This window comes from Anopheles arabiensis, chromosome 3 (genome assembly GCF_016920715.1).
Source record: "Anopheles arabiensis isolate DONGOLA chromosome 3, AaraD3, whole genome shotgun sequence".
In the NCBI taxonomy this organism is placed as follows: Eukaryota; Metazoa; Arthropoda; class Insecta; order Diptera; family Culicidae; genus Anopheles; species Anopheles arabiensis.
Genome location: NC_053518.1, coordinates 69,844,701 through 69,869,853, shown reverse-complemented (window position 1 = coordinate 69,869,853; position 25,153 = coordinate 69,844,701). Strand labels below are relative to the sequence as shown.

At 45.9% G+C, this 25,153-nt stretch overlaps 1 protein-coding gene across 5 annotated transcripts; it reads right to left on the bottom strand.

The window, feature by feature from the left end:
* Nucleotides 1-40: 40 nt before the first annotated feature.
* On the bottom strand, nucleotides 41-25,023 carry LOC120899522 (golgin subfamily A member 6-like protein 22). 5 transcript variants are annotated; one of them, XM_040305482.1, is made up of 11 exons: nucleotides 24,878-25,023; nucleotides 21,661-22,416; nucleotides 8,929-9,117; nucleotides 6,962-7,113; nucleotides 4,931-5,663; nucleotides 4,620-4,857; nucleotides 4,386-4,551; nucleotides 4,181-4,324; nucleotides 4,015-4,114; nucleotides 2,116-2,259; nucleotides 41-1,791 (listed from the first exon to the last, which is right to left on the bottom strand). In XM_040305482.1, exons 2-11 carry the CDS (start codon nucleotides 21,981-21,983, stop codon nucleotides 630-632), a joined length of 3,351 nt encoding a protein of 1,116 aa, XP_040161416.1. In that variant the 5' UTR covers nucleotides 21,984-22,416; nucleotides 24,878-25,023; the 3' UTR covers nucleotides 41-629. The 5 variants fall into 5 exon arrangements, with proteins under 5 accessions (XP_040161416.1, XP_040161415.1, XP_040161411.1 ...); XM_040305481.1 differs by lacking the exon at nucleotides 24,878-25,023 and adding an exon at nucleotides 22,503-22,632; XM_040305477.1 differs by lacking the exons at nucleotides 21,661-22,416; nucleotides 24,878-25,023 and adding an exon at nucleotides 18,182-18,304 and having other exon boundaries at nucleotides 8,929-11,304.
* Nucleotides 25,024-25,153: the final 130 nt, after the last annotated feature.

Genomic DNA, 25,153 nt, shown 5'->3' with positions numbered 1-25,153 from the left:
ACTTGTGAACAAAGAAAATAAGAAACATTTCGTATAACTATTTTATTTGAACTTTTCGTTTATTTAATCTTATACTCAAAATTACGTCGATCCTTGACGGCTTGGTGCCCTCTCGCTACTAGAAATCCCAAAGGGGACATTAAAATTTGCTGGCAAGTGTAACTAGCTATATGTACAGTACCGGACGGAGGAAATGATAATAGGGGCAAAAAAATTAACATAATCATAATAGAGCAATAGCAGCAATAGCTAACAATCGCTTCCCTGTGCGTTAAGCTCATCGAAACACGGGTGAAGATATCAATAGCAATATTTTCCCCGTTTCCACGTAACAACACTGGGAGCATAAGGATGACTGCTCTACCTCTCCTTCTCTCTCTCTTTTAAATCCACTTCAATCTCCGCTACTACTAATTGCTAAAGCAAAACGAAATAAATATGGAGTGTTTCTTATGCCTGCGATTGGCATACAACAAGTACAACGAGATATGTTCAATCGTCAAGAAGATAATACATTTCCACATGTGGAACTATAAAGATAAAGTTGTACGAGGACGCAAATCTGTACAAAAGGGGTCAAAACGATCGAAGGAAACGATAATATTCCAAAACACTCCAACACCATCCGCCTAATCTACTGGTTGACCATCGGGTGTTGCTACACCTTCCGGTAGATGAGGCACGACTATCTGTTCCGGAGCGGAAGCCGCTGTCTGGGCACTATCCCCGACACACTCTGTTGGTGGCGGTGACAGTTCCGTTGGGACCGCTGGATACGGTTTAGCAAACACGGGCGGTTGCTCAACGGGTTCCGGAGAGGGTTGTTCCACTATTTCTACCACAGTTGTGGTCTCGAGGTCTGTGCTCTCACCGGCAGACTTCTCCGTGTCGTCTGTAATGATGATTCTCGGCGCAGAGGATGCACGTGGCCGTTGGTTCGTTGATTCGGTAACGTTTTCGATTCGTACAACGTTGATCGATTTGGGAGGTTCGCTGCTACTTCTTTCCTCGGTGGAGAGTGGCATGATGCTGTTTGGTAGCGGTGCGTCATCCACATCCTCTATAATCGTCGGTGTAGTCGAGTGTATCACACGATCCTCGGTTTGGATTGCTGACTCGGGAACATCCACTACTGTTACCGGTTCTTCAGGTTCCTCCACTTCTATCACCTGTTCTTCGTTATTCTCGTTCGATTGTTCTACTTCAGGTTCAACTTCTTCTGTCTCCTGTTGTTGCTGCTGCTGCTGGTCTTCTTCTTCTTCTGCCATCTGTGCCGCTTCCTCCTCCTCTTCATTCTCTTCGTAGATCACATCGCACGGTGTTCGGTGTACCATTGGAGGTATGAACTGAGCAGGTGGGATGAGTACCACCTGGGGTGCATCGCCCAAAGACTCCACATACTCGATCACATCCACCTGCTGGTGATCCTCTTCCTCGTAAGGCGCTTCTTCACACTGTTCCGGTTCGGCTGGGGCTTGCTGTCGGCCTTTCTTTTGCTGCTGCTGCTGCTGCTTATTACCCTGCTGCTGCTGCCTATTACCTAGCTGTTGCTGCTGATTCGATTGCTGCTGTTTCTGCTGCCTTCCCCGGTTTGGTTTCGAACGGCGAGGTGTTTGCGGTGGATGTTGATCTTGCTGCTGCTGCTGCTGCAGCTGCAACTCTCGCAAACGTTCGGTAAGCTGCCGCAAATCACGCTCCTGCGATTCGATCACCGTCTTCAGCTCTTCGATCTGCTGCAAATCTTCCATGCGTGACTCGCGCCGTTCGTAGCGTAAGCGCATCTCCTCGAAACTGTGTGGGAAGGTAAGCAGACGGGTATTAATGGTAGTGGAAGCCCTCAAAGTCACTGCCCTAACATCTTCAGTTCTTCGGAGTCGAGTTGTCAACGGGTAAAGTCTAGTGGAAGGAACTTCCGAGCAAAACAGTATAGAATACGATGTCACAGTGTCTAATCATGAGCCGTGCAGAGTTATGAGATGAGTGCTGTGAGTGTTGAACTATGATACTCCTCTATGATACTATGTACACAAAATCAGTGAGATGATGAACAGAAAGACAGATGACTACGACTAGAACAATTACACTACTACTGGGCGATAACACAACAAAACTTACAGATTCGTTAGGCAGCGGCACTTTTTATGGAGCGTTTGAATTTCTTGCGCGTTCTTCGTGTCCCGCGACTCCAGACTGTGCACCACGAAGCTGTGCTCTTCCTGCAGGTCCTTCAGCTGCCGCTGATGGCTGGTCGTGAGTTCTCTGTTCAGTGGAAGCGATTGGATGGAGAGGAACGGGGGGATATACGGTTTGATACGAGCATTTTTCGAGACGTGGGATGAGGGCAAATTTTCATAAAACCAGAAAAATAAGATAAAAGCCATATTTTGGAGTTTCGAAATCGGAAAATGTAACGGATGCGCGAGATGCGGGTGAGGTGCATTGAATTGATATAAAGAGGGTGTGTAGAAGATAGATGAAACGCAATTAATTACGAATGCAGCACGAATGTGGCAACGAATGGGCAAAATGTCGAACACGAAAAGGTTGAATAACTTTTTGTCCTTTTAAAGTTTTGTTTGTTTGTATTTATTGGTCAACAACACGTTCGTCACACTTTAACAGCCCAACGCACACACGCGCACAAGAACAATGTGCAAAAAAAGGGGGATAGCTTTTCCCCACTCTCACAAACAACAACAGGTAAATGCTATTTCACTCACAAAAAGGCAGTGTAGAGAGAAAGGCAAACCGGGGTATTGGGTAATTTGGTTGGGGTTGGTGCTAAAAGATAAATGCCAATAGAGCTTTCACGATGCGTTTTTTGTGTGTGTATCCATGGAAGGGTAAAACAAGAAGAATTATGCTTTTTTGATTATCATTTGGTCAGTGCTGCAACGTCTCAATGGTGAACCACCATACGTAGCTGACAGTAGACGATCAGCCCAAAGGTTAGCAGTAGCACGGCCGATGCCAACGGTAAGGAATGTGTCTGCTGGTAGAGTAGCATCGAGGGCAACAAGGGATACGCTCCTTTCACCAGTTGCACAAGCAGCAGTATTAGCTGTATCAGTGGGTTGCGTGCAGCGGCGGCTTGGCGCATTGGCTCTTCCAGCCCGCCGGCGGTACTTTGGTTTTTGCAAGAATTGAAACGAAAGAATGTTTGATACAGGAACAGTACATATGTTTTACAAAGAAAATCATCGTTTATTACCGAAAGAAAAAAAAACAGACAAGACAAAAGCCAAATTGGATAAAGGCAACAAGTAGAAGTAGAAGTAGAAGAAGGAGAAGAGCAAAAAATAGAAGAGAAAAGAAAGAGAGAAAATAGAACAAATACATTATCACAATGATGAATGCAGAGAGAGGATCAGATCAGATGAGTTGCACACATCAACAACAAGAGAGAGAGAGAGAGAGAGAGAGAGAGAGAGAGAGAGAGTACAGAAAGGAAACTGTGACAAGGGATACGAGAGTGAGGGTTGAATAAATGGTACAAAGTTTACCAATTTCAGTATGAGAATGAACACAACAAGGTTATGCTACAGAAGAAAAAAAACTGCTAAATTTCTATTTTCTCTCATTTTTTTGTTGGTTATGTTATTTGAGCCATCTTCCACCGAAACCGCCACAAAGGAGTAATGAGCGTGGAAGGGCTTCCGTTTTCGTTCTCTTAAGTTTCCGGTAATAAACGATGAATTAAACACATGTACAATTTTAAATTTTGCTACAGCAAACGGTTTAAGAGTGCGTGAGAGGGGATGAGTTTGGGATGAATTGGAACGTGATTAACGACTTGGGTAGGAAGTTTTTGGTCGATCCACACAGTCGCAAGCGTGGTGTAGCGTCAGTAAAAGCAAAGCAAAGCGCAAAAAGAAAAACCCTAGCAAAGCGGCATCTATTGGACATACTACACAAAACCACACAGACCACATGTACTACACCAACAACAGAGAAAAGAATCGGAATCTTTGGGGGACTTTAGGAAAACACAAAAGAGGGACAACGCTTGCCTACCTGATTTTGTTCTCAGCATCTTCAAGCCGGTGTCGGTTGCGACTGTCCATCAGATGCAATGCTTCTTCCTTCTCTGCAACGAGAGCCTTCCATTGTGTTTCTAAAACAAAGCCCCGAAAAAAATGATGTACTATTGGGAATAGATTCTGTAGCAAAGAGGACGAACCTAGCTCCTTTTTGTGGGCAGTTTTCATCAGCTCGGTTGTGTCGGATATTTCCCGCGCAAACTCTTCCTGCACCTGCTGAATCCGTTCGCTAAAGTGCTGCTCCAACTCCAACTTTTCCTTTTCAAACTGTTGCTTGAGGGTTTCTGGAGCGGGAAAAGGCATGAATTAGTACTCTGGAACGTTCAGCAAAATAAGCCAACGTACCGATGATTTCATCCTTCTCGGACATTTCTTTGGCCAGCTTGCGCTCGTGCTCCCGCTCGGCACGCTCCACGTACATGCGCGACTGGAGCAGCTTCTGGTCAGCGTCGGTCTGTGCATTGGCCATCAGCTTCTTTTGCTGTTCCAGCTTCGCTTTGAGTGATTCGATCTGGAAGAACGCACAGAAAACCCTAAGTTTTGATGCCTTGCAAATAAGAGTTTGAGAGTGCCATTTACCTCATTTTTCAGCTGCATTTCACGCTCATTGAACCGCCGGCTCATGGCTTCCGTTTCGGCCAGTGCCTCGCGGCGCAGCTTCTCGATGGCGGAGGTACGCTCCTCCATGTGCGTCTGTTCCAGCTCCACCTTCAGCCGGTTCATCTCGTGCAGCAGCCGATCCTCCCACTGCATCGCAATCTCCCCTCGGGCGATCTCTATCCGGTTCAGGGCTTCCCGTTCCTTTTCACACAGTTGACTGTGAAGAGAAGTGGAAGTACCAAACATTAACATTATACATTCGAAATGAAGACCTCTCTTCTGCTACTTACTATTCACAGCGGTTCTTTATCTGCTGCACCTTCACCATCTCCTCCTCGAGCTTGTTATACGCCGTCTCCAGCTCCGCCTTCAAGCTCTCCACCTGCCGGGTCATCCCGAGCAGCGATTCCTTCTGATCGTACGTAAGCCCGCGCAGCTGCTCCACCTCCGCCTCGTACGACTTCAGGTGGCGCACCTCGTCCGTGCGCTTGCGGGCCAACTCCTCCAGCCGGCTCACCTGCTCGAGCGCCTGCTTCCGCTCCTTCTCGACCGTTTCCATCTTCTCCTTGCACGTCTTCTGCATGCTGCGGATCGTAAACTCGCAATCCTTCATCAGATCTTCCTCGCGCGCATTGTTCACGTCGCGCAGCTGCTCGAAGCTTTGCTTCCACTTCGCCTCTACCTGGGCCCGTTCGCGCACCGACTCTTCGAGCGCTTCGCGCATAATCTTCTGCTCCTCGGTGCGCTCGTCCAGCAGCTTTTGGCGTTCCTCCTTCAGCCGGTCCACCTCCGATTTTGCGTCAATTAGCTGGCTGTTCAGCTCGTGGGCTAGCTGCCGCACCTCGGCCAGCTTTTCCGTCAGCTCCAGATGTTCGATTTCCAAATTTTGATACTTGAGATTAAGTTCGTCCTCCCGGTCGGAGGCCTTCAGTCTTATCGTTTCCATCTCCGACTGCTGGGTCGTCAGCCGGGCCCGTATGCCTTCGCATTCCTTCAGGGCGGCCACCAGCTCCGCTTGCAGACCTAAAGGACAAAGGGGAAACAGCGGAAAAAAGAGTGAGAGAGGAGTTAGTTACGTTTGTGCCAGATCAGAAATCTACAAAATACCTTCTTTGTTGCATTTGTTAAGATCTTTAGAATTGCTGGAACCCATACTGAGCAGCGAAAGACAACGACGAAACACTGTATCAAGGCCTACTGCAACGCAATACTCTACTGCTTCTTGCGTTGACATTTCTACCAAAGCCTGCTTCTCGGATATCTAGAATTTCCCAAAATCTTGCTAAGGAATGCTGTTTTGCTACCTATTTGGGTATTTCCCGGACCTAACGACGTTCTTGGGGGAAGAATACTACGTCGTTAAACGACTGCTTTCTACGTGTTTGATCAACAACTCCCATCAAACCAAGCTGTTGGCCATCATGCATAGATTGTCTTCAAAGATCTTGGCAGCGATCGGAACTACGACTTGGGGAACTCTTCAACTTCGGAAGAAAGTCCAATCAAGAATCGTTACGCGAAACCTGTGTCGTTGACACCGAATTGGCATCGCCCGCATTCCATTACCCCTCATCCATTCTTGTCTGTCATCCGGTTGATTTAGGAGAACTGGTAGAACACAAAAAAACAAGAACCTTCATATTCCCACCCAGCGCAAGGTCAGCAGGAAGTCTTTGTGAATGCTTCTTCCTACCGGTGCACAGGAACGGAGGATCGCGCGCTGTTTATTCAGCCCCAAAATAGCAATGTAGCTTCTTCTCTTCTCGGCGGCGGTTGCTCTTGGTTGCGGTGCTAATGTAGCTCGCTTTGTCTGTCAGTCAGTCCCGCACGGGTCCCCCCGATGTCCCCCCGATGCGCATTCAAAAATAACGCATCCACGTTTGTCCGAGCTGCGTCGCGCAACTGTCGATGACGCGCGTTGTCGCACTGCTACAAAGATCAAAAAACGGCCCCTCGTAGTTTTGATATAGCGTTTCGGAGGTCTTGGTCAATAAACGCGTCGACGAATGAATCGTAACGGCAAACAAAACAAAAAAACTTCCGTCTTCCGACCGATACTAAGTATTTGCGGATACACGCGCTTGACATCTGTCGGGGCGTTACGAGCGCACGAACGCGATCGTCCCACGCGGTTCTATATACACACGCGTGACAGCATCGTCGCACGCGTCCACCTCATCAATTTAAAGTTGTTTTGCTCTACCACTCACACTTGATAACCGCTGTCAGGAGGGTTTTGGGTGTTTTTTGGAGTTTCTTTTCGACAGCTCCCACATTCTTGCTCGGGAGGAAGCATTCTAGTCTATTGTCCAAACACTTACGTTCCACGTTGTATTCCTTAAGCAACGCATCCCGCTCGACCGCATCGAGCTTCTGCTGCAGTTCGTAGACCTTCACGTTCGCTTCCTTCACGCGCTTTTCGGCCTCCTCTAGCTTGGCGCTGTACCGCTGTTCCTGGTTCACCAGATCCTTCCTGCAAAAGCAAAAAGAGTTATTGCGTGTTGTATTAACAAGCTTTTAAAGAGGGTGATGCGGTATTTAGTTTTGCAGCTACAGTACAGCCCAGAGCTTCCTTTCCTGCCCCTGTAGAAAGAGCTCAACCCTCACCCTGATCGTTTGATCGTGCCGACTGATTGATCACCCTTCCACCCGGCGAGACAGTTGCCAAGTGAAAATAAATCGATACACGAAGCGATTCCGAGGGTGAAATTGCAAATCTCAACGTTTACAAAACCCCTCCCCTCCTTGCTCTTCGGAGACCCTACCTCTTCGTGCAGCAGTTTACAACCAGCAGCAGTCGGGTTGAAATATTTCAATAATTTTCATTCACACAGTTTCATTCAGCAGGCCGTCGGAGTGAGGATATCAGCGAGAAAAACGGCTCAGTTTACACAGCGCTCAAAGCGGGTATACGATGAAGACCTTCTCAAACTTTGGCAGACAGTCTGACGCGTACTCAGTATACTAGTATCGTCGCATTTCGAAGCGGCCCATCTGGTACGTCACCTAGAACGCTCAGCTCAGCAAGAAGTTTTAAGCCTGCCAATGCGCTCAGCTCACCTTGCCCGAAACCGGCCGGTAGGAGAGTTATTTTTAAAAGCACTTAACGTGCCCTGCAAAAAAGCAGCGCCCCTTCAACCGTCCGGCAGCGGAAGCGATGCGTACCCGTTATCTATCTTACAGCTCGCTTAAATAGGGTTAATGGTTACTTTTTATCGTCCAATGAGGGGTTTTGTTGCAGCGCAATGATGGAAGTGTGTCGGAAAGTGCAATTCACGTGTGCTATTTTCCGCTTACTACTGCTGGTTAAAGGTAAGTGGGTCATAGCAGGCTGACCACAACAATCCACAGCACCGTGTTTTGTATGATTTATTGCCCCCAACAGCCATCTATTGAGGTTACAAGCCTGAACAAGTCTTGAAGCATTTGAATATGTATTTTGAGGCAAAAAGGCACGTTTTGGTAGTTTTTTTACAGTTTTGTTTGCTAATTAGAGGGAGCTCCTGGCGTGTAATTATTTTCGCCTCTATGACTCATTTAACAAGATGGCGATCAAAAACGGATCAAAACACGGGCCGCACTGAACGGTCCGTTTCAACTCGTTCTTACTTCCCACGCTCCCGGGGCTGCTGACGTCAATCGCGAGTACTAGTGTGAACGTGCCCGGATATGAGTCAGGAGAAAAACACAATTTCGCACAACCGCATTGTCTTTATGGGGTTTTCACTAAATTTCCCACCCCATTTCTTATCGGAAGGTTTCAACGACCCGACCGAACCGATCCTCATTCTGTCACTTCCGTGAGCAGTAAATTAATCGTTTTTACCTTAATCCCCAAGCAGCTTCTACGAATGCATACAAAGAACGGTCCCATTCTAGGCGTCGCCATCTGCGATCGAGAAGAAACCAGCTGCGTCGCAAAATGTATGTGCGCAAATAGGTAAACAAAAGTGTGTTTTTGTGGGGTGGGGGAAGATGATCATTCAGCACAAGATCTCGCAGATGGCCCCGTAGGAAAGGAACAGTCCGAAATTCGCAATTTGTGGATCACAATTTGTGATAAATATTTACACAAACGATCGTTTGAAATAACGTCACCGGAAGACGGACAGTCTTAACGCGCGCGATTATAGTTAACGATCGTTTATCGACCGGTTGTATTGTGTCTGTGGAAACGTCAAAGATCATCCGTTGATTGCGCGCTTGTTTAAACAAGGATTTGAAGCTATAAAGGGATATAATTTAACGAAAAACACACAGCAAAAGAACTAAAAGTAAGGATATTTACATGTCACTGTTGATCTTCTCAACGGTGCCGAAGGATGCCGGCGGCTCAATGTTGGACGGCTGCACCACATCCGGTAGGCTGGCCACACTGTCCTCGATCAGCTCGCTCTTATTGCGCTGCTCCACTGCGTCAGCCTTTGCACACTTTTCCTCGTCACACTTTTCCACGCCCTCGGCTGGCGAGGATGCACTGTGATCGTATTGAAACTCAATGTAATTCTTGCCCGCATCCTCCCGACTGAACACACCATTGTTAGCACGCTCACTAAATGCAGTATGAGATTGTAGTGTACCGTCCTGGCCCGTCGCCTGCCCTACCTCACTGTCACTGTCCACGTCACTGCTGTCGACGCTGGTCGACGACACTTCCACATCGTCACTGCCGTTCTGCGTCAGCTTGAAGCTGACCTGCTTCTTCTGCGGCGACGGCTGGCGCTGGTGGTCCGGCACTTCGGCCAGCTTAAGCACCAGGCTAGCGCGGATCGGTTCCGGTTCCGCACCATGCTCGCTCCCGGCAACACGGTGCCTGTCATCGTCAGCGGCGTCAGTGCCGCTGGTGGGTGAGAGCGTCTCCTTTGCCTCGTAGAAGACGTCCCGATCGTCGCTAGTATCGTCCCCAGCAGCAGCATCCTGCACGATCACGACCGTGTGGCGGGCGGCCGCCTCTAGCTCGTGCGCCGGAAGTGCCGCTCCCGCCGGTCGCTGGCTGCGTGGCGGTGGCAATGGCGGTGTCGTTGACTTGGTCGTCCGCTGGGACGGGGCTGTTGCTCGTTGCTCGCTGCCGGCCCGGCTTGGCTGTTGGCCCATTTCCTGGATGCTCGTCGGTGCTCGTTGCTCTGCTGCTCGCGCACTGCTGTTTGCTGCTTCGCTGCCGGTGGCATTCGCCTCCGATACGGTAAGGTTCGCTCCCGGTGCACTACTGCCGACTGGCGGGAGGATCGTCGCCTCGGCCGGATTGAGCGCACGATCGGCCGCCGGTGTAGTGGTGTCGTGAGCTGACTGTACCGCGTTGCCGCCCTGGTGTGCGTGATGACCCAGTGCCGGAGTAGTAGGCGAAATATGTTTGATATTTAATAACTGCCCATCCGTACTACTGTCACCACCACTCAGCGATGTGGTGGTAGTGTGCGTGACAGCGAGCGCTAGTGGTGCGCATGCGTTCGGCGACACTAGCGCCACACCACTAGCGTCGCCGCTGGTGTGTGTCTTCGCTAACGCTCGTTCGATCGTTCGGGGCGTGGTGGAACCGTCCTGTTCGGCTTTCGTGACGTCACCGGGCGGAAGGTTGGGCTCTGCTTCGGCCGTGCCCTTTCCCTGCTGCATCTCCACAAACTCTTCGATAACCTTGATCGGTACCGTGCCGCTCATTGCCTTCGCGAGGTTCGACAGGTGCGTCCTGCCCTGGGTGGAGCCATCCTGACCTCCGCTGGAGTCGGCCTTCGGGAGGGATAGCTTTAGCACGTTCTGTTGTTGCTGCTGTTGTTGCTGTTGTTGTTGTGGTTTCACGTGCTGTTGATTTTGTTGCTGTTGATTCTGTTGATTCTGCTGCTGCTGATAGCGGCGTCGATTTTTCCCTTTCGCCATTGCACTTTCGCTCTGCGGCGCGTACGAACTCGAACTGTGGCTCGCGTGCGGCGGACGTGGTTCCCGTGCGCACCCGGCACTGTCATCGATCGGGCCACCGTTGGCAGAAGCTTCGCGACCGCTGCCGCACTCGTACTCGGGCGCGACCGAACCGTGCTGGCGCGTTAGATCGCTCGAACTGACATCGATCGCGCGGTGGTTTCGTTCGTCACCGTCGTCCGTCGCTCCCTTCGGCACCGCGGTGGGCCGGCACTTGGAGGGCAACAATTGCTCGGGCGAGCGTTCGCACCGTTCGCCCAAGGGTGCCAAAAGTCCGCCACCGTCCGCCTGCCCCACTGGGCCGCCCGGTGGTGAGCTATTTTTGGCCCGCTTTTCCTCGTCGCCAGCGCGGCTTCCGAGCGTGGTGCCGTCCGGTGCGTTGCGGCCCGTCTGCCGCGCAGCTGCGCTTGCGTACGCATCAGACGCAACCTTCGCACACGGTGGTGGTGGTGGTGGTGGTGGTTGTGACGGCTCTTCACTGCACACTGCTACCGGTGCCACCTCTGGCTCCTCCGCTGGCACTAGCTGCAGTGGTTTATCGTGTTTTTGTTTTCCCTTCTGCGACTTGGAGCGTTTGAAGAAGCTAAACATTGCGGACGGGCACACACAAACTGCAACCACCTTTGCTCAAACGCACACACTTTTTTCCCGTTCAACTGGTAGTTTTCTTTGAAACAGTTTCTTTGAAACTCAAAAAACAGTTCTTCTCGCACGCTCAGCCAGCGATCGGCACCGGAACAGAAGCTGAAAGATACTGGTTTGGCGCGGAAGGTCGTCATTTCGCCACTCCATACGACGCGTGCGACACAACCAGCACGTCACGCACGAAGTGTGGTGGGAAAATTCCCAAACGAACGCATTTTTCCTTGTTTTTATTCTTTTTTGTTTTTGTCCCGCTGCGTCCTACACTGTTCCGTCATTCATGTTAACCATTTCGGCGAACGAGAGCACGCGCTCGCGCTCCGATCTTTATTACTTATTTTTGCTCACACTCGTTCACTGACGCAACAATGTAGACCTAGACGTTACGAGAAGCTTTGCAATCTGTCATGTGCGGTTTATTTTGCCTCCTTTCCTTTGCTTTCCGCCGCTTTTGAACGCTCTTAATTCTCCCGTCATTCATGAGCAACCATGCGTCTCCATTCGTTTGCACGAGACCGCCCCTGCAATTCCAAAAAGCAACACACGCCATTCAAAACGAGATGGGTTGGGGGACGATCGATCCTCTTTGGGGCGTTTTTGTGGCGAATCAATCTGTCAACGGGTAAAACGATCGCCGATGTGTGGGGAAGGAGCTAGGGAGGTGCTTGTGGTTTGTGGATTTCCCGGAAGATAAATACCGAACTCATCGGTAAGAATCTGCTTAAGCCGCAGTGGAAGTGGTCGTGGGAAGAGGGTCGTTCGTCTGGTTTTGTGGTGAGGTTATTATTAATAAACGGGTGAAAGAAACACGAAAAGACAAGCATGCGATGCTACATGAGGAGGTGAAGCGTAAACGATCGTTGTTGTAAACTGTTTACATTTACAATTCATCCCATTGAATGCATGCAATACAATGCAACAATTATGCATCAATGTTGATTTGAGGTATTCATACTGTGTTCAAGTGTGTATGTACAAATCCTTAAAAAAAAACTATCGCGTTATCCTTGAGCGACTTGAGTGCGTTTTAAAAATGACGAAACAACGCCAGACCGGCAGTACGCAGCCAGCCCAGTGTCGAGAGCGACCAAGCGTCTCCATCGGCGCGTTGGGGTCTCCGGATTTTCGTTTCTCGTTGCGCGTGTATGTATGTGTTTGCGTGTTAACCTTGAACCAATTTTCAAGCAATGTTTTTAATCTGTTTAGCGGATTAGCAGTATCACACGGTGAAAGAAGTTTTGCTTCAAAAATAGCCTTGTCCTTCGCTAGGCTGTCATCACATCTCGCTTGGCTTGTGCACTTTCAAACCCTGCTCCTGCTAAATCCTTGACAATCGGACCTGCAGCGCATCTGCACAGTGTTTAATGTGCGTTAATTAAATCGTTACTCTGTCGCTCTCTGGCCGCACCACGCGCGTTCCCTTCGTTCCAGGGCAGCACAACAGCAGGCAGAGGAAGGAAACGAGTATTCTAACAAGGACATCCACCTCTCATTGCTCGTGCCCAAGCTCGTGCGAGCGTGTGTGAAACGCTTCGCTTATCCGGAACAAGAACTGGCGAAATTGGGCCTGTCGATGCCGTTTAAATCGTGTAAATCGTGCCGAACGTACAGGCGTGTTTATTTGCTTTCTACCTAACCCCCAACCTATTTGTGGTTGGGCTGCGAAAAAAAAATGCCATGCCACCCAACGAAAAACAAAAAAACCGCAACATGCTCATCCCAATAAACAAACAAAACGCGCTTCACTATCTCCCATTGAGATTGGGCCCCCTCCTCGACGTCGATTTTTGTGTGGCGTGAGAGACAGGCGAAACTGAAAATGCTGCTCGCTAGCTAGTTTCCGAATACACAGCGAACCAGTCCTCTGTCCTCCCTTTCGTTTGTTTATCGTAGCGAGGTTTAAACGCACCAAAAGGGAAGGGTTTTTATTCGGCGAGGAAAGGCAACGGGGGAAACTAAATTTAGTCCTATCACTATACGATTCACCACTGATTCGAGCGGATTTAGACACGTCTTGCTGGCGTTACCGTTGTTTGGGTAGAAATGATTGGCATGGGCAGTCGATAGTCCAACCTTGTTGTTGTGTTGTTTTTCCTCTCCCTTACGACCGAACGAATCAATCAACAATCGAAGCAGGAAATCGTTACCATTACAACAACAATGGCAAATACGAGTGGAGATCGCCTGCTCGAAATTGATTGAATTGCGTGTAAATGTATTTAGCAAATAAATTTTATGCATTAGCTTTAGCAAACCACATCGTTGAATTTTTTTTAGATTTGGCTACCAATGAAATGTTGTTTTCGGTTTATTTATGTTTCAAGCTGCGTGAAACTTTCATCCAGTCACGTACAAGCAGATATCAGCCGCGCTTAAGTGGATGTTTCGTTTATCCGATGGTTAAGAAAACACTGTTCAATTTTGTAGGGGATTACTGCCTCCTAACGAATGTGTTTTAAAAAATGATCGACACTTTTGGGCGATGGAATATAGTCGTGTCAATACACATGGAGCGTTCTAATTTCTACTGGTTTTAGTGCGTATTTTTTGTGTATTTTTAGATGATCTGATGTTTTTGGGTGGAAAAGAAGAGGGATGTTTAACAATCCTTTTAGTAGTACGGTCTTTTGTGATTATTTCTTTTAGTAGTACATAATTTTTTACCTTTTTTCTTTTAATTTAATTTAATTTTTAGTGAAGATTGGTTTCAAGTCGACGACTAACTATGGATAGGTTCCTCCTTTGAAAAACTTAATATAATTTAAATTAATTTAAAAATATACTTTTATTAATATAAAGTGCAAATTGGAAATTTAAAATTATTTGGTGCAATATTTATCGATGCAATGTGTAGTTTTTTGCATAAAAATATTAGTCATTATATTCCCCAATGATTTTCAGTCAAGATAAATTCATTGAATACATTTTACAGTCGTTGCCACCAAATGTTGGCTCTAAAGCATCAATTTTGACTGTACGAATCAATGTTTGACTGTAACGCACATATTGATGTCTGTAAGTCATCAATTTTTGACTCTTGTAGGAATTATGAACAGTTCACAAGGTTCATTTAGGATAAATGTAATTATAACATCACATAAACTATACAAAATCAATATAATTTAAATGTTTTTGTAAGTAATGAAATTTAATAAATTATAAAGCTATTGTATACACCTCAAAATACATGCCATCCTTTTACACTCCATTGAAACCTCCAAAATTGGCATAACAATTGAATGGAGGAGTTTTGAATTATACCAATGAAATTATGAGCTACTTAACTTAAATTGTATAATTTTGGAACGCACAATTTCAGACATTACGTTACATTTTGTAAATTAAGCGATTGGCTCTAGTGGTGTTAAAAACGGACCTTCTTGATGATCGGCTCAGTTCCGGTTCATTCATTAAGAGTGATCCGGGTCATTTGATCGCATCAATCATTCAATCGTGCGTTCTCAGCTAAATCTGTCATTTAAAGCCAAAGAGAACATCTTTTACAGGGGTGTACAAAGGTTTTTTTTTGTTTCCTAATTTCGTTTTTGAATACTTCTCATAGTTTTTGGTTCGTTCCCACTATTTATTGGGCATTGCCCTTTTTTTGGGTGAATTGTAATGATGTGCTAAAGGATCTTAATTATGAGAAAACTATACAAAAATATATGGGAAACGGCGAATAAATCGTGAGACGGACACTAAACATTAGAGGAACCAACCAATAAATTGTGGAAACCCTGTATCCAGTGCTGTTCGTCGTTTAGAGTCTGGCTGAGACGAAGCACGAGGCGAAAATATGCAGTACGTGTTAACGAGCGAACGAATGAGAGAGCCAGTTACATTTTCATCGTCATTGTCGAGTAGACAATACGCTAAATATATTGCTAAAACTGCATCCACATGATTAGCGTAAACAAGTCAGTTTGTCAAATTGTGTATGGAATTAACGCCTCGCACGCAGATACCTCCATAGATTATGAACAAATACGCTTTTCGTGTATTTTTTTTATTTTGGCTCAACAACCGTTGTCGGTCAAGGCCTGGCCTGTACTCACTTGTGGGCTTGGCTTTCAGTGACTAATTGATTCCCCCCCATAGCAGGATAGTCAGTCCTACGTATGGCGGCACGGTCTATTTGGGGCTTGAACCCATGACGGGCATGTTGTTAAGTCGTGCGAGTTGACGACTGTACCATGAGACCGGCTTTTCGTGTATACACGGCTTAAAAGATATGAGTGGTCGAATTCAAAGCATGAGTCGGATCGGAGCGGTGTCACCAGGCTTTTTCGTTTTGGCATAAAGAATCACACATGTGTAAGATATCCCAAGTGACATTTGCTCGAAATTGTTTTTGCATATCTGCTCGATTAGTACTCGATACGCCTGACATTGTGGATTTGTGTGTGATCAAGTGTGTTGAAAGCGCTAAAATTTGGCGTGTTCGTATATTAGACTTTCTTCTATCGATGGACGATACCGTCGAGCTCATTTTACATTCGTAGCTTAATTTTTTTTTATAAAAAACAAAAGCTAATTTTGTGTGACGTTATTTAAAAAAAATCGATATTATTTAATTATAAAATGGCTACATGACCAACTGGAACGATCGGAAACATCATTTCCGAGCGAATCTAGAAGAAAACAACGAAAAAGCCGCATCACAGTTGATTTTAAAGGCCTTTTTCTAAATTCCCTTAAACTGGTGCAGTTTATGGGAAGTTTAAGTTTTCAGTTTAAGGTCAGTTTAATTTCCGGTTATTCGTGCTCGAAAATGTCAATTGGGATGTTTTATCTACTATTTGAAGAGAAAAGAATGCTGATCCGAAAATGATACCTGCTCACTTCCTCATTTAGCGCATTCGATCATTCGCCTCTGCTTCTTTCAGAGAAGCCATGATCCGGATCTTTCAAAAACTGATGCATAATACCTGATCACTTGCTTACTAGCTCATTAGGCGCAATTAGACAATCACTTTTGTTTCTCTCTGGGAAGCGATGATCTGGATCTTTCAAAAGCTGATGTCAAAAGCTGATGTTTCACTCGCTCAATTTACTGATCCAGATCATTTGAACGAATTCGGATCTGATCTTACATCACTAATTTGGCTCACAGACAAAATTTGATGCCTCATAAACAAAAATCAATGTGTATTCAAAAATTGATGCCTTAGAGACAAAAACGTTGACACGCTGTAAAAAATATGGTGTTTTAGGAGAGTTAGAGTCACAATTTAGTGACAAAGAAAGTATAATTGTGCTCATCTTACACTACGCACATCTGCACGACTTTATTGGGGAAAGGCAATGAGGAAATTAAATAATTTCGGTTGTTTGGAGCATAGATCATTAATCCTACAAAAACGATACCTCTATTTGCCCCTTTAAGGCTCTAAGTTTAAGTTTTAAGTTATAAAATTCTTAATTAGGATTGCAAGTTAAGCCATAATGAATGCAATTGTTTTCATCTGGTTTTTACATTCGATGTATTCCAAAACTAGGAAAAGTTCCATGGTTTGTAAATAATTTCATTAGAACATTAAGCAATCCATATGTTATGATATTAGGATGTTGTTATGATCTGCTTGCATCTTTCACGCTTGTTTTACCTATTAACGCAATGTTCGCAGTACAATTTAAACCCTGTTTTACAAACCTTGCACGCACCGTACAATCCTCCCAAACAGCCCGTCAAGATCGCCACCCGCTTAGTCAAACCTTCCCCACTTCAAAATAGCACACGTCGTCTCAGGAGAGCTCACAACGCCGGTCCTCAACCGCAGGGGGGCATGGTTAGATCCACCGATCTTAGATAGCGCAGCAAAAACTTCAACCGGTGGTGCAGTTACAAAATTAGTGCGTCTAAACATAGCACACTCTCGCACACACATACAGGTTTGAAGTCTGTATAGTTCCCAGCCAAAAAAAACTGGGGCCAGTTTGCCCGCTGCACCGGTACCGGGGTCGGCAAAGCGCAAATCGATCAGGACCAGCACACCAATCACCGCGACGGACAAACAGCATGCTCTTCCCCCTGGTAAGTACGCGCTGTCAAATGAATCATCTTCGAGCGGTGAAGTCCGGCCAGTCACTCATCAGGTTGAGACGTTGGTGTTTTTTTCTACACTGCCAAAAGAAGACCCCTGCCGAGGTTCTTACGAGCTACCCCCAGTCTCAACTGCTTCTGTATTGCGACAGGAAGAGCAACAGCACGATCGGTCGGCGGATGCTTTTGTAAAGCTGTATCCAACGCACAGCACAGTGGAATGCATTGTGCAACGGCGCACGATTGTTACATGTTACGACTGACAAAAGAGAGAGAGAGAGATGTTGTAATTGTTCGGTGCTGTAACATTCTTATGACAGCTTCAATTACTGTTGAAAAGATGGGGAAAGAAATTGAGACATTAAAAACACCGACTACACAAAAATTCCCTTTTTATTGTCCATTGGAAACGCATTCGGAACACATAATTGACTTTGCAAAACGCTCCGCCGCTGTGAGTGAGTGAGTGTGTCGTCGTATTTATAAAATCGTAAAACTGTTGCCCCACCTCGGGAATCACCGCGCAATGGTGGTAATAATTAGCTCCCACCAGCCAACCACACAAGACGTACAAGGTGTAGGACGTGTTTTTGGGCACGTGCCAGAGAGAAATATGGGCCACCACGAGATGAAGGTGCGTTCGTGGGGCTGCAATGAGTAGCTGCTTGGGAGTTTTTTTTCTGTCTAAATAGCATCCCGTTCCCTCTAACACACGCGATTGTACAACCCGTTAATTAAGGCAAAATAAAAACAGAAAGGGAACTAGACTTCACGAGACCACGGTGACACGAATTTCTATGTCACTCCCGCTCAACGATCATATGGTTGAGTTGCTGTTTGCTTCACAGTTTCATTCTACCGCGTTCGATCATATTTCACATACACCATACAGGTTTTAAATCACACAAACACTTGAAGAGGACAATTCACACTCTATTCCACTAACCGGAAGCAACACAATCAACCGAGTGACACTCAACGCACAGTCGAATAATTCCGGCTTTGCGGCTGCCCGGTTGGAAGATAGATCCGCCAACGGTCGACTGTCACTACCGACTGACTGTGCTCGTACCGGACCGGGTCTTCCGAAGGCCACCGCGGTGCAAGTGCGTACGCAGTTCGACCTCCTTCTCTTCTAGCTGGGTTCACCCTAACCCACCCACCAGAAACAGCGCTTCTCCAAAAAGGATCCCAACCGACCGACCGACCTGATCGTGTGCATGTGTTTCCTTCTTTCCCCGGGCGCCGTAAACGCCGTAATCATGTCCGCGTCGGTCGCAATTTTCCAAACCCATCCCAGACTTTCCAACTTCCAACTGCCGCGGTGGGTAAGGGTGGTGACGTTTTTACTGCTCCCTCACAAGATCTGCTTCCCTTCCATTCCCAGCTTCAAGTGCGATCGGTTCGAGTTTTGCGGAGGAGTTTTGTTTTCTTTCGACCGGTGTGTGCCAATATGTGTGCCCGTGTTTGATCGTCTGGTTTAAGCAGCGTGAGGAAATGAAGGGCTTAAGAAGGGAACATGGTTGACACATGGTTTTACTGCCCTGTGAAGAGGATGTTTCTGTTTTCTATGCCCAAAAAATGGATCACAATCGGCTTATGTTCGGGTTTTGTGGTTTTCCCATCCACAGCGTGATCGTTCGTTTTTTTCTTCTATTTTCTTTTCTTCCCTTATCCCAGTATCAACCAATTTTCCCCATTTTATATCCCATTGACCGGACGCGGGAAAAGATACGTTTGACGTCAATGTGAAATGTTGCGACCAGGGAACCCCCCCCCTCCCTGCTTCGCTACCGTCTCAATCGTGCGCGTCAGTTGCGATCGCACGATCGAGTTTTTGGTTAGAAAAACATACGCACACAAACACATCCCACACATGGGATGAAGCACCGGAAGATGGAGATGGGGGAGTCTGTTCTCATCCAAATGTAAAGACGATGATCTTCGATCTACACCGACAATGATTATAATAATAAAAATAAATCCTGTCAGTAGCATCCCTGTTCCCTGGAGGGAACTACAGGGTGATTCGTATAAAATACGTCCAAATTCATGAAAAATATTCTTTTGTTTTAAATAACTAACACAATAGTCATTATCTAATGGTTCATTATTTCGATATTAAACTTCTGACACGCTTTAAATTGTTTATTTAATCAAATTTCCCACGAAACACCCGTTTTGCAACAGCTCTGCATCGCCGTTCGCGATCGTTTTCCAATGATCAGCGAATGTCACTATAAATTTGCTTTTAATGACTGAACTTGGCACTCGCTTTATGGCGTGATCATCGCTTCAAGATGGCCGCACAGTGCACACGTCTGACAGGTCGCCTAAATAACGTGTCTACTAAAACCCGGAGCGTATTGTTTCTATGTGCGTAGAAATAGTGATCTCAGAAGTTTGAACTCAACTTCAAGGTTACACAGAGAGAAGAAACGGATCATTTTCACGTTAATTAGAGGAACAACACAAAATAAACTGCTTTTTTGGAACATTCCATCGTTGGAACATGCTGTTTTTTTAGCAAACCTGGAGAAAGAACCATTGACGTTCCTCGGCATCACGATCGTGCAACCTCTGGAAATAGAAATCTGCAATGCCCATCGTTTTGCGACTTTCCTCGATGATCGGCACTTCTGGCCTCAAGTGAAGGCAAATATTTTGCCCTCAAGTGGCGTCTGGAATGGGTGGGTTTTGCTTTCTTTCTTTTTAGCTCCGGTTCCGACCTTCCTGCCAGATGGTTTCGATGGCGTTGCGATCAAGCTGCGATCTACATTGGATTGATGCTGGAGAGGAGTGGAGAGGTTGATCAAGCAACCGTATCAAAATTCCTTTCCCAGCAAAGCCGGTGCTTGAGGATCGATTCTCAATTAGCCGGATCGGGATTGAGTTGTTTCTGCGTGCGGGGAGACGTGCAGTTACCAACGACCGACGGTAAATGCCGGCCCGGTTACCATCCATCAACGGGGTACGTGTGCGTTTGCATAATTTTAGCAAAAGGCAGGCGTTTCATTTTCTCTCTCTCTCTCTCGGTCTTGCTTTCGTTACGCCAAGACGCTTTGCAGACAACAGCAATTAAAAAAAGGCCGACCGAATAACGTTCCTCAGCCACAGCGTGCGGCGGTGTGCCGTTGATGAATTAGATAGTTAAATATTTCGTTAAATCAAAACAACGGATTCCTTTCCAACCTGTGAAATGTGATGGCACTAATCTACTCAGCAGGTAAGGCAGGGAAGGTAGAAAGGATTGTGCTAAGCAGCACTGCGAACGCACGTGAAGTAGCAATATAAAAAAATCTGCACAAATGGACTACGAACTGAGTGAGTGAAAATGAAAATTTATTTTCGTTTGCAGTTCGTTTGCAAACGTACGTGTGTGTGTGTGTGCCGGTGCGATCGTGGCGTGAGCACCCGAGTGTGTGGGTGCCGCACACGGGGAGGGGTCTTTCCTTCTTGCACGGTTTTTTTTGTTTTTTTTTTTTTGTTTTTCGTACGCCTTCTGTCACCTTTTCAAACACGTCACAAGCACGGTAACGGAATAGGTAACTGGGGTAGGTTATACAAGCGTAAGAGCAGCAAGTATATGTGTGTGTGAGGGTTTTCGTCCCAAAGATTCGTCCACACTGTGAGGTTTGGGTGGGTTGGGAGACATTTGCCAGCAAGACAAAAAAAAACCATTCTAGATGACGTTTGTGTCCGTTGGTGTTTCGCAGTTTGAAGTGGATTGAAAAGTAGCTTCGCCAATTTTCTTTTGTTTTAGCTAATTTTTACTATTACGTTGTATTAATTTTAATGAGTTTTGCTACTTCTCTTTACCTTTTTCTTTTTCTAATTGAATTTTCTATTTTTTCTTGTATGTGGTTGACTTATTTTCTATTTTATTGTCCATATTTTTTGCCTTCTATTCGCTTCTTGTTCATTCAGTTTTGTAAAACTTATCACCAATCATCAATCTTCCCCTTCCTTGATTGCTATTTTTATAGTTTTTTTGTAGTTTCTTTTGGTTTCTTCTTTCCCTTAACATCTTGTTTTCGAGTTCCATCATTTGCACTATGTTCTTCAATTCTCTTTTTTTTACCATTTAGTTTACTTCTTATTCTTCATTACTTTGTTGTTGTTGTTGTTCTTTTATCGTAATCATCTTTGAGTTTAGTTAACTTTAATATTTGTCTGTTAAGTTTTATAAAAATTATTTTAAACATACTTATCATTAGGTGATGCGATAAAATTTTGATCATTTTTAATATTGACATTTAATGACCTTAATAAGAACACTTAACACATCCATTTGTTACCAACTTCTCCATGAACTATGCTATGGAATGTATTTGTATGCACTTTATGACACTTTATGCACAATATAATCGGAGGAATACAAAAACAAATTATCCCAGCCCGCACAAACATAACCAAATCACTTACCAGTAGTGGAAAAAGTTGTTCAGCGCACTGTTCTGCACGCTCAGCGGATCGGTGATGCGCAGATTGGCAAAGTGGTCCGGTCCGGGCGCCTCCTCCGCAATCCCACTGTCATCCTCGGTGTCACTTGTATCGGTCTCCTCCTCTTCCTCCTCTTCCTCTTCCTCTTCTTCCTCTTCATCATCTCCCTCCTCATCAGTGTGCTGTTGCGCCTTCTGTTGCTGGTGTTGGTGTCGGTGGTGCTCGCGCTCTTGCTCGGTCTCGTTGTCGGTGTCTTCCGGCAAGTGTGCCAGGAAGCGCGGTATTTGCGGGTTGAAAAGGTTCATCCTAACAACATACACTGCCTTCCCTGCCCGTGGCCGTACGGTGGGAGGGTCGTCGAAACAAAAGGCGAGTTACTTCACACGCACTGGGTTACAGTCAAACGAGAGAGAGAGAGAGAGAGAGCGAGCGAGTCGACAGTCGAGTACAGTACAGAGTACAGAGAAAAGGCACCGCAAAACAGGGAGGCACACCTTTGGGTGGCGTTTTCACACGCTTAAGGCTCTCGAGCGCTAAGTACGCGTGGCGATGATATAACCAAAAACACTTTTCACGCACCCACTTTGGTAAGAAAGGAAAACGCGAGAGGTTCTTTTCGCTTTGATTCGCACCGATTCGCACTTACGCAAGACTGAGCCGTTTAAGGGGGCTCTTTTTCACATTTCGATTGCACTGTAGTGATCACTTTTATCACGAGCAGGGAGACAACAAACCATCCTGAAAATGGTACACATAAAATAGGTTTAAAAATCACGAAAGCAATTTCCCTCTTTTTCCCCAAATCACCAAAAACCAACTCTTACGCTGGTCAAACAATGCGCGTCGCGTTCGTTTCGGTAGCGCACTGAAGGCCAACCCTAAACCTGGCAACCGGATCGGACGACTGCTCCGAACGGTCCGTTGTCCGCCGCAGGAAATGGTGTAGAAAAATATGAATCCCTCCCCAGAGAGCCAGACACACACACACACAAATACAACCGAACTCACACACAAACATAAATGGGCGATTTTTACGAATTGCGCACCAATGGCGTCCTGCAAACGCGCTCTAGTGCGGTCAAGCTTAAGGATCATTCTGTGGGGACCGCAGGTCCAACGTTGGACACGTCAGCGAACGTTGCCACTTGTCGCAAAAATGGAAATAGAAGCGAAAAAATAGACACCGTGTTGAAAAAAAATACGAAGATAAATAAATACCCTTAAAGCGTGCGACAGTGGATTATGGATGAGGGAAAATCCAAAGAAAAAAACAAAAGCAAACCCTCGCACACTGGACTTGGATGGACGGTTTGTCAATCAATGCGAACGGTTTTCGGTCGTCGCACGCGCACAAACTCATGGCTAACCTTGAGCCGCAGAAAAGAGGAAACTCTCCCCCGTGGGTGGGAAAACAAACGCAAGCGGATGCGTTACGCTGCGCAAACAGTGCTAACAGTGCGGTGCCGTTGTCCCGGAAATTTGTCATCCATCCACTGCAGATTGATATGGGGGCAAGTGGATGATTTGCAATGGAGCGAGTGCAGGCATAAAATTAGACTTCGTTGCCCTTTTTGGCCCCTGTGTCCGTGCCTGAGGGGACCGTGGGAAAATGTGAATTTTCACTCCAAACAAACAACGGAGCGAAGAAAAGGCGCAATAGTGGGAAGATTTATGGGTGTTTGTGTGTGTGTGGCGGTCATATTGGCGACAGGATTATACTATTTATGAGTTATGATCTCAGTAGCGTCGTCAGCTATAGAAAGGGGCTTGACATGGTAATGAAGCTCTTTAATAGCAATTGCTTCCACGAAAAAGTGGGCTGAAGAGAAGAGTGTTTTGTGCATCAACAGGTTGATCGAGATTGCAATTGTGAGAGAATGTTTTTTTTGTGTAATTTAATTAATAACAGTGAATAATACATTACGAAAATTGTATTTTATCCTAATAATCGATCTTAATGTCCATTTCCTTAAAAAAAACACACATAGTTTCAAGCAATACAATGGCAACGGACGAACATCACGCATCGCGCCGTTCAGTGCTTTTTTCAAAAATGAACACAAATTTTCCTGTATTTTCGCCTCCATCAACATTTCCCTCTGCACAAACTGCAGCACAAACGAAATGGATGGAATTTCGGTTGCGTGTAATCGTTTCACGAAACACTAAACAGAGAAAGAGAGAGAGAGCGCGCGCAGAGCACACCGGCACCGTTGGAATGTATCGTCGATGCCACGATCACGTTCATGAGCACACATTCCTTGCTTGCATTGAACAGCTCCGCAAAGAGGTTATGTGCTTTTTTTCGTTTGTTTGTTTGTTTGAGGGGATGGTGCGAGGTGTATTGATATTGCTAATTGGTATATTATTCATCGTTTTTGGCATCTTCGTTTGTAGATGCTGTTATTTGCTCTTTTTCCGCCGAGGTGCTACCGACGGTACGCGATGACGAGGAGCAGTTGGTGTTGGTTTTAAATGAGAATTGTTTTTTGTTTTGTAATTTAATACTCTTTCGTTTCATAGAAAATCAACAATCTTTTAATTATTGGTTAATTTTTCTTGGAATAAAAAAACATTATTTTAAGATTTATTTTGTGCCATGGTTCAACACATTGCAGGGAATTTTTGTTGTTGTCTGGGTTAGTTCTAGTTAGGCATCGTTAGAACGAAATTTAGCGCACTCAGCAACAGTCACCTTCCCACGCCATTAATCTTTCAATTTTTGCACCTCACTCGTGATTTACGACACTTCACCTTTTAACGTAACACACACAATTAAGCGTTTTGAAACGGCTTGGCAACGGCTGTTCATGTTTTTTTTTAAAGGGAACATATTAAGTAATGGTTCACAAAATTTAGTTTGAAGCTGGCGTAGTAGAGAAACGGATACGTTTTTGAGCATCGCTGTGTGTGTGTGCTATTTAGAACGTCACGTTTGAAGAATGTGACAAGCCCCCAAATGCTTGCAATTGTGTTGAAATCGGCTCAGACATGACGTCTCTTAGGCCTTTGTTTTACACTTTGCTTCCTTTTCCTTTCCCCATTTGATAGCCTTGAATCGAAACGCAAACTCATCCTTCAGTCCATTTCAATCGATTAGTATCCCTAAATCCAATCATTCAAAGCACAGAAACACGCACAAAACCACACCTAAACCCTCATCAATCACGTCATTCCATCATTTGTCACAGACACTTACTGGTCACTTTGCACTTAAACAAATCGTTGCATTTCAAATCACACAAACTTCACGTGTGGCAATACGAGAACCAATGCAATACTTTAATTACACCAAACTTCCGCACCACAAGTACCCTGGCACACGCAGCAGTGGCGGCCGTGGTGGGCATCTCATAAGTGAGACGAACGTTATGCGAATGCAAACCCTGTATCCCCTGGGTCTCGCTGGCTGGTTGGCTGGCGTTAGCTCGTGTGAAAATAAAAAAGCACCACGGCCGACGGATTTTCACGATCA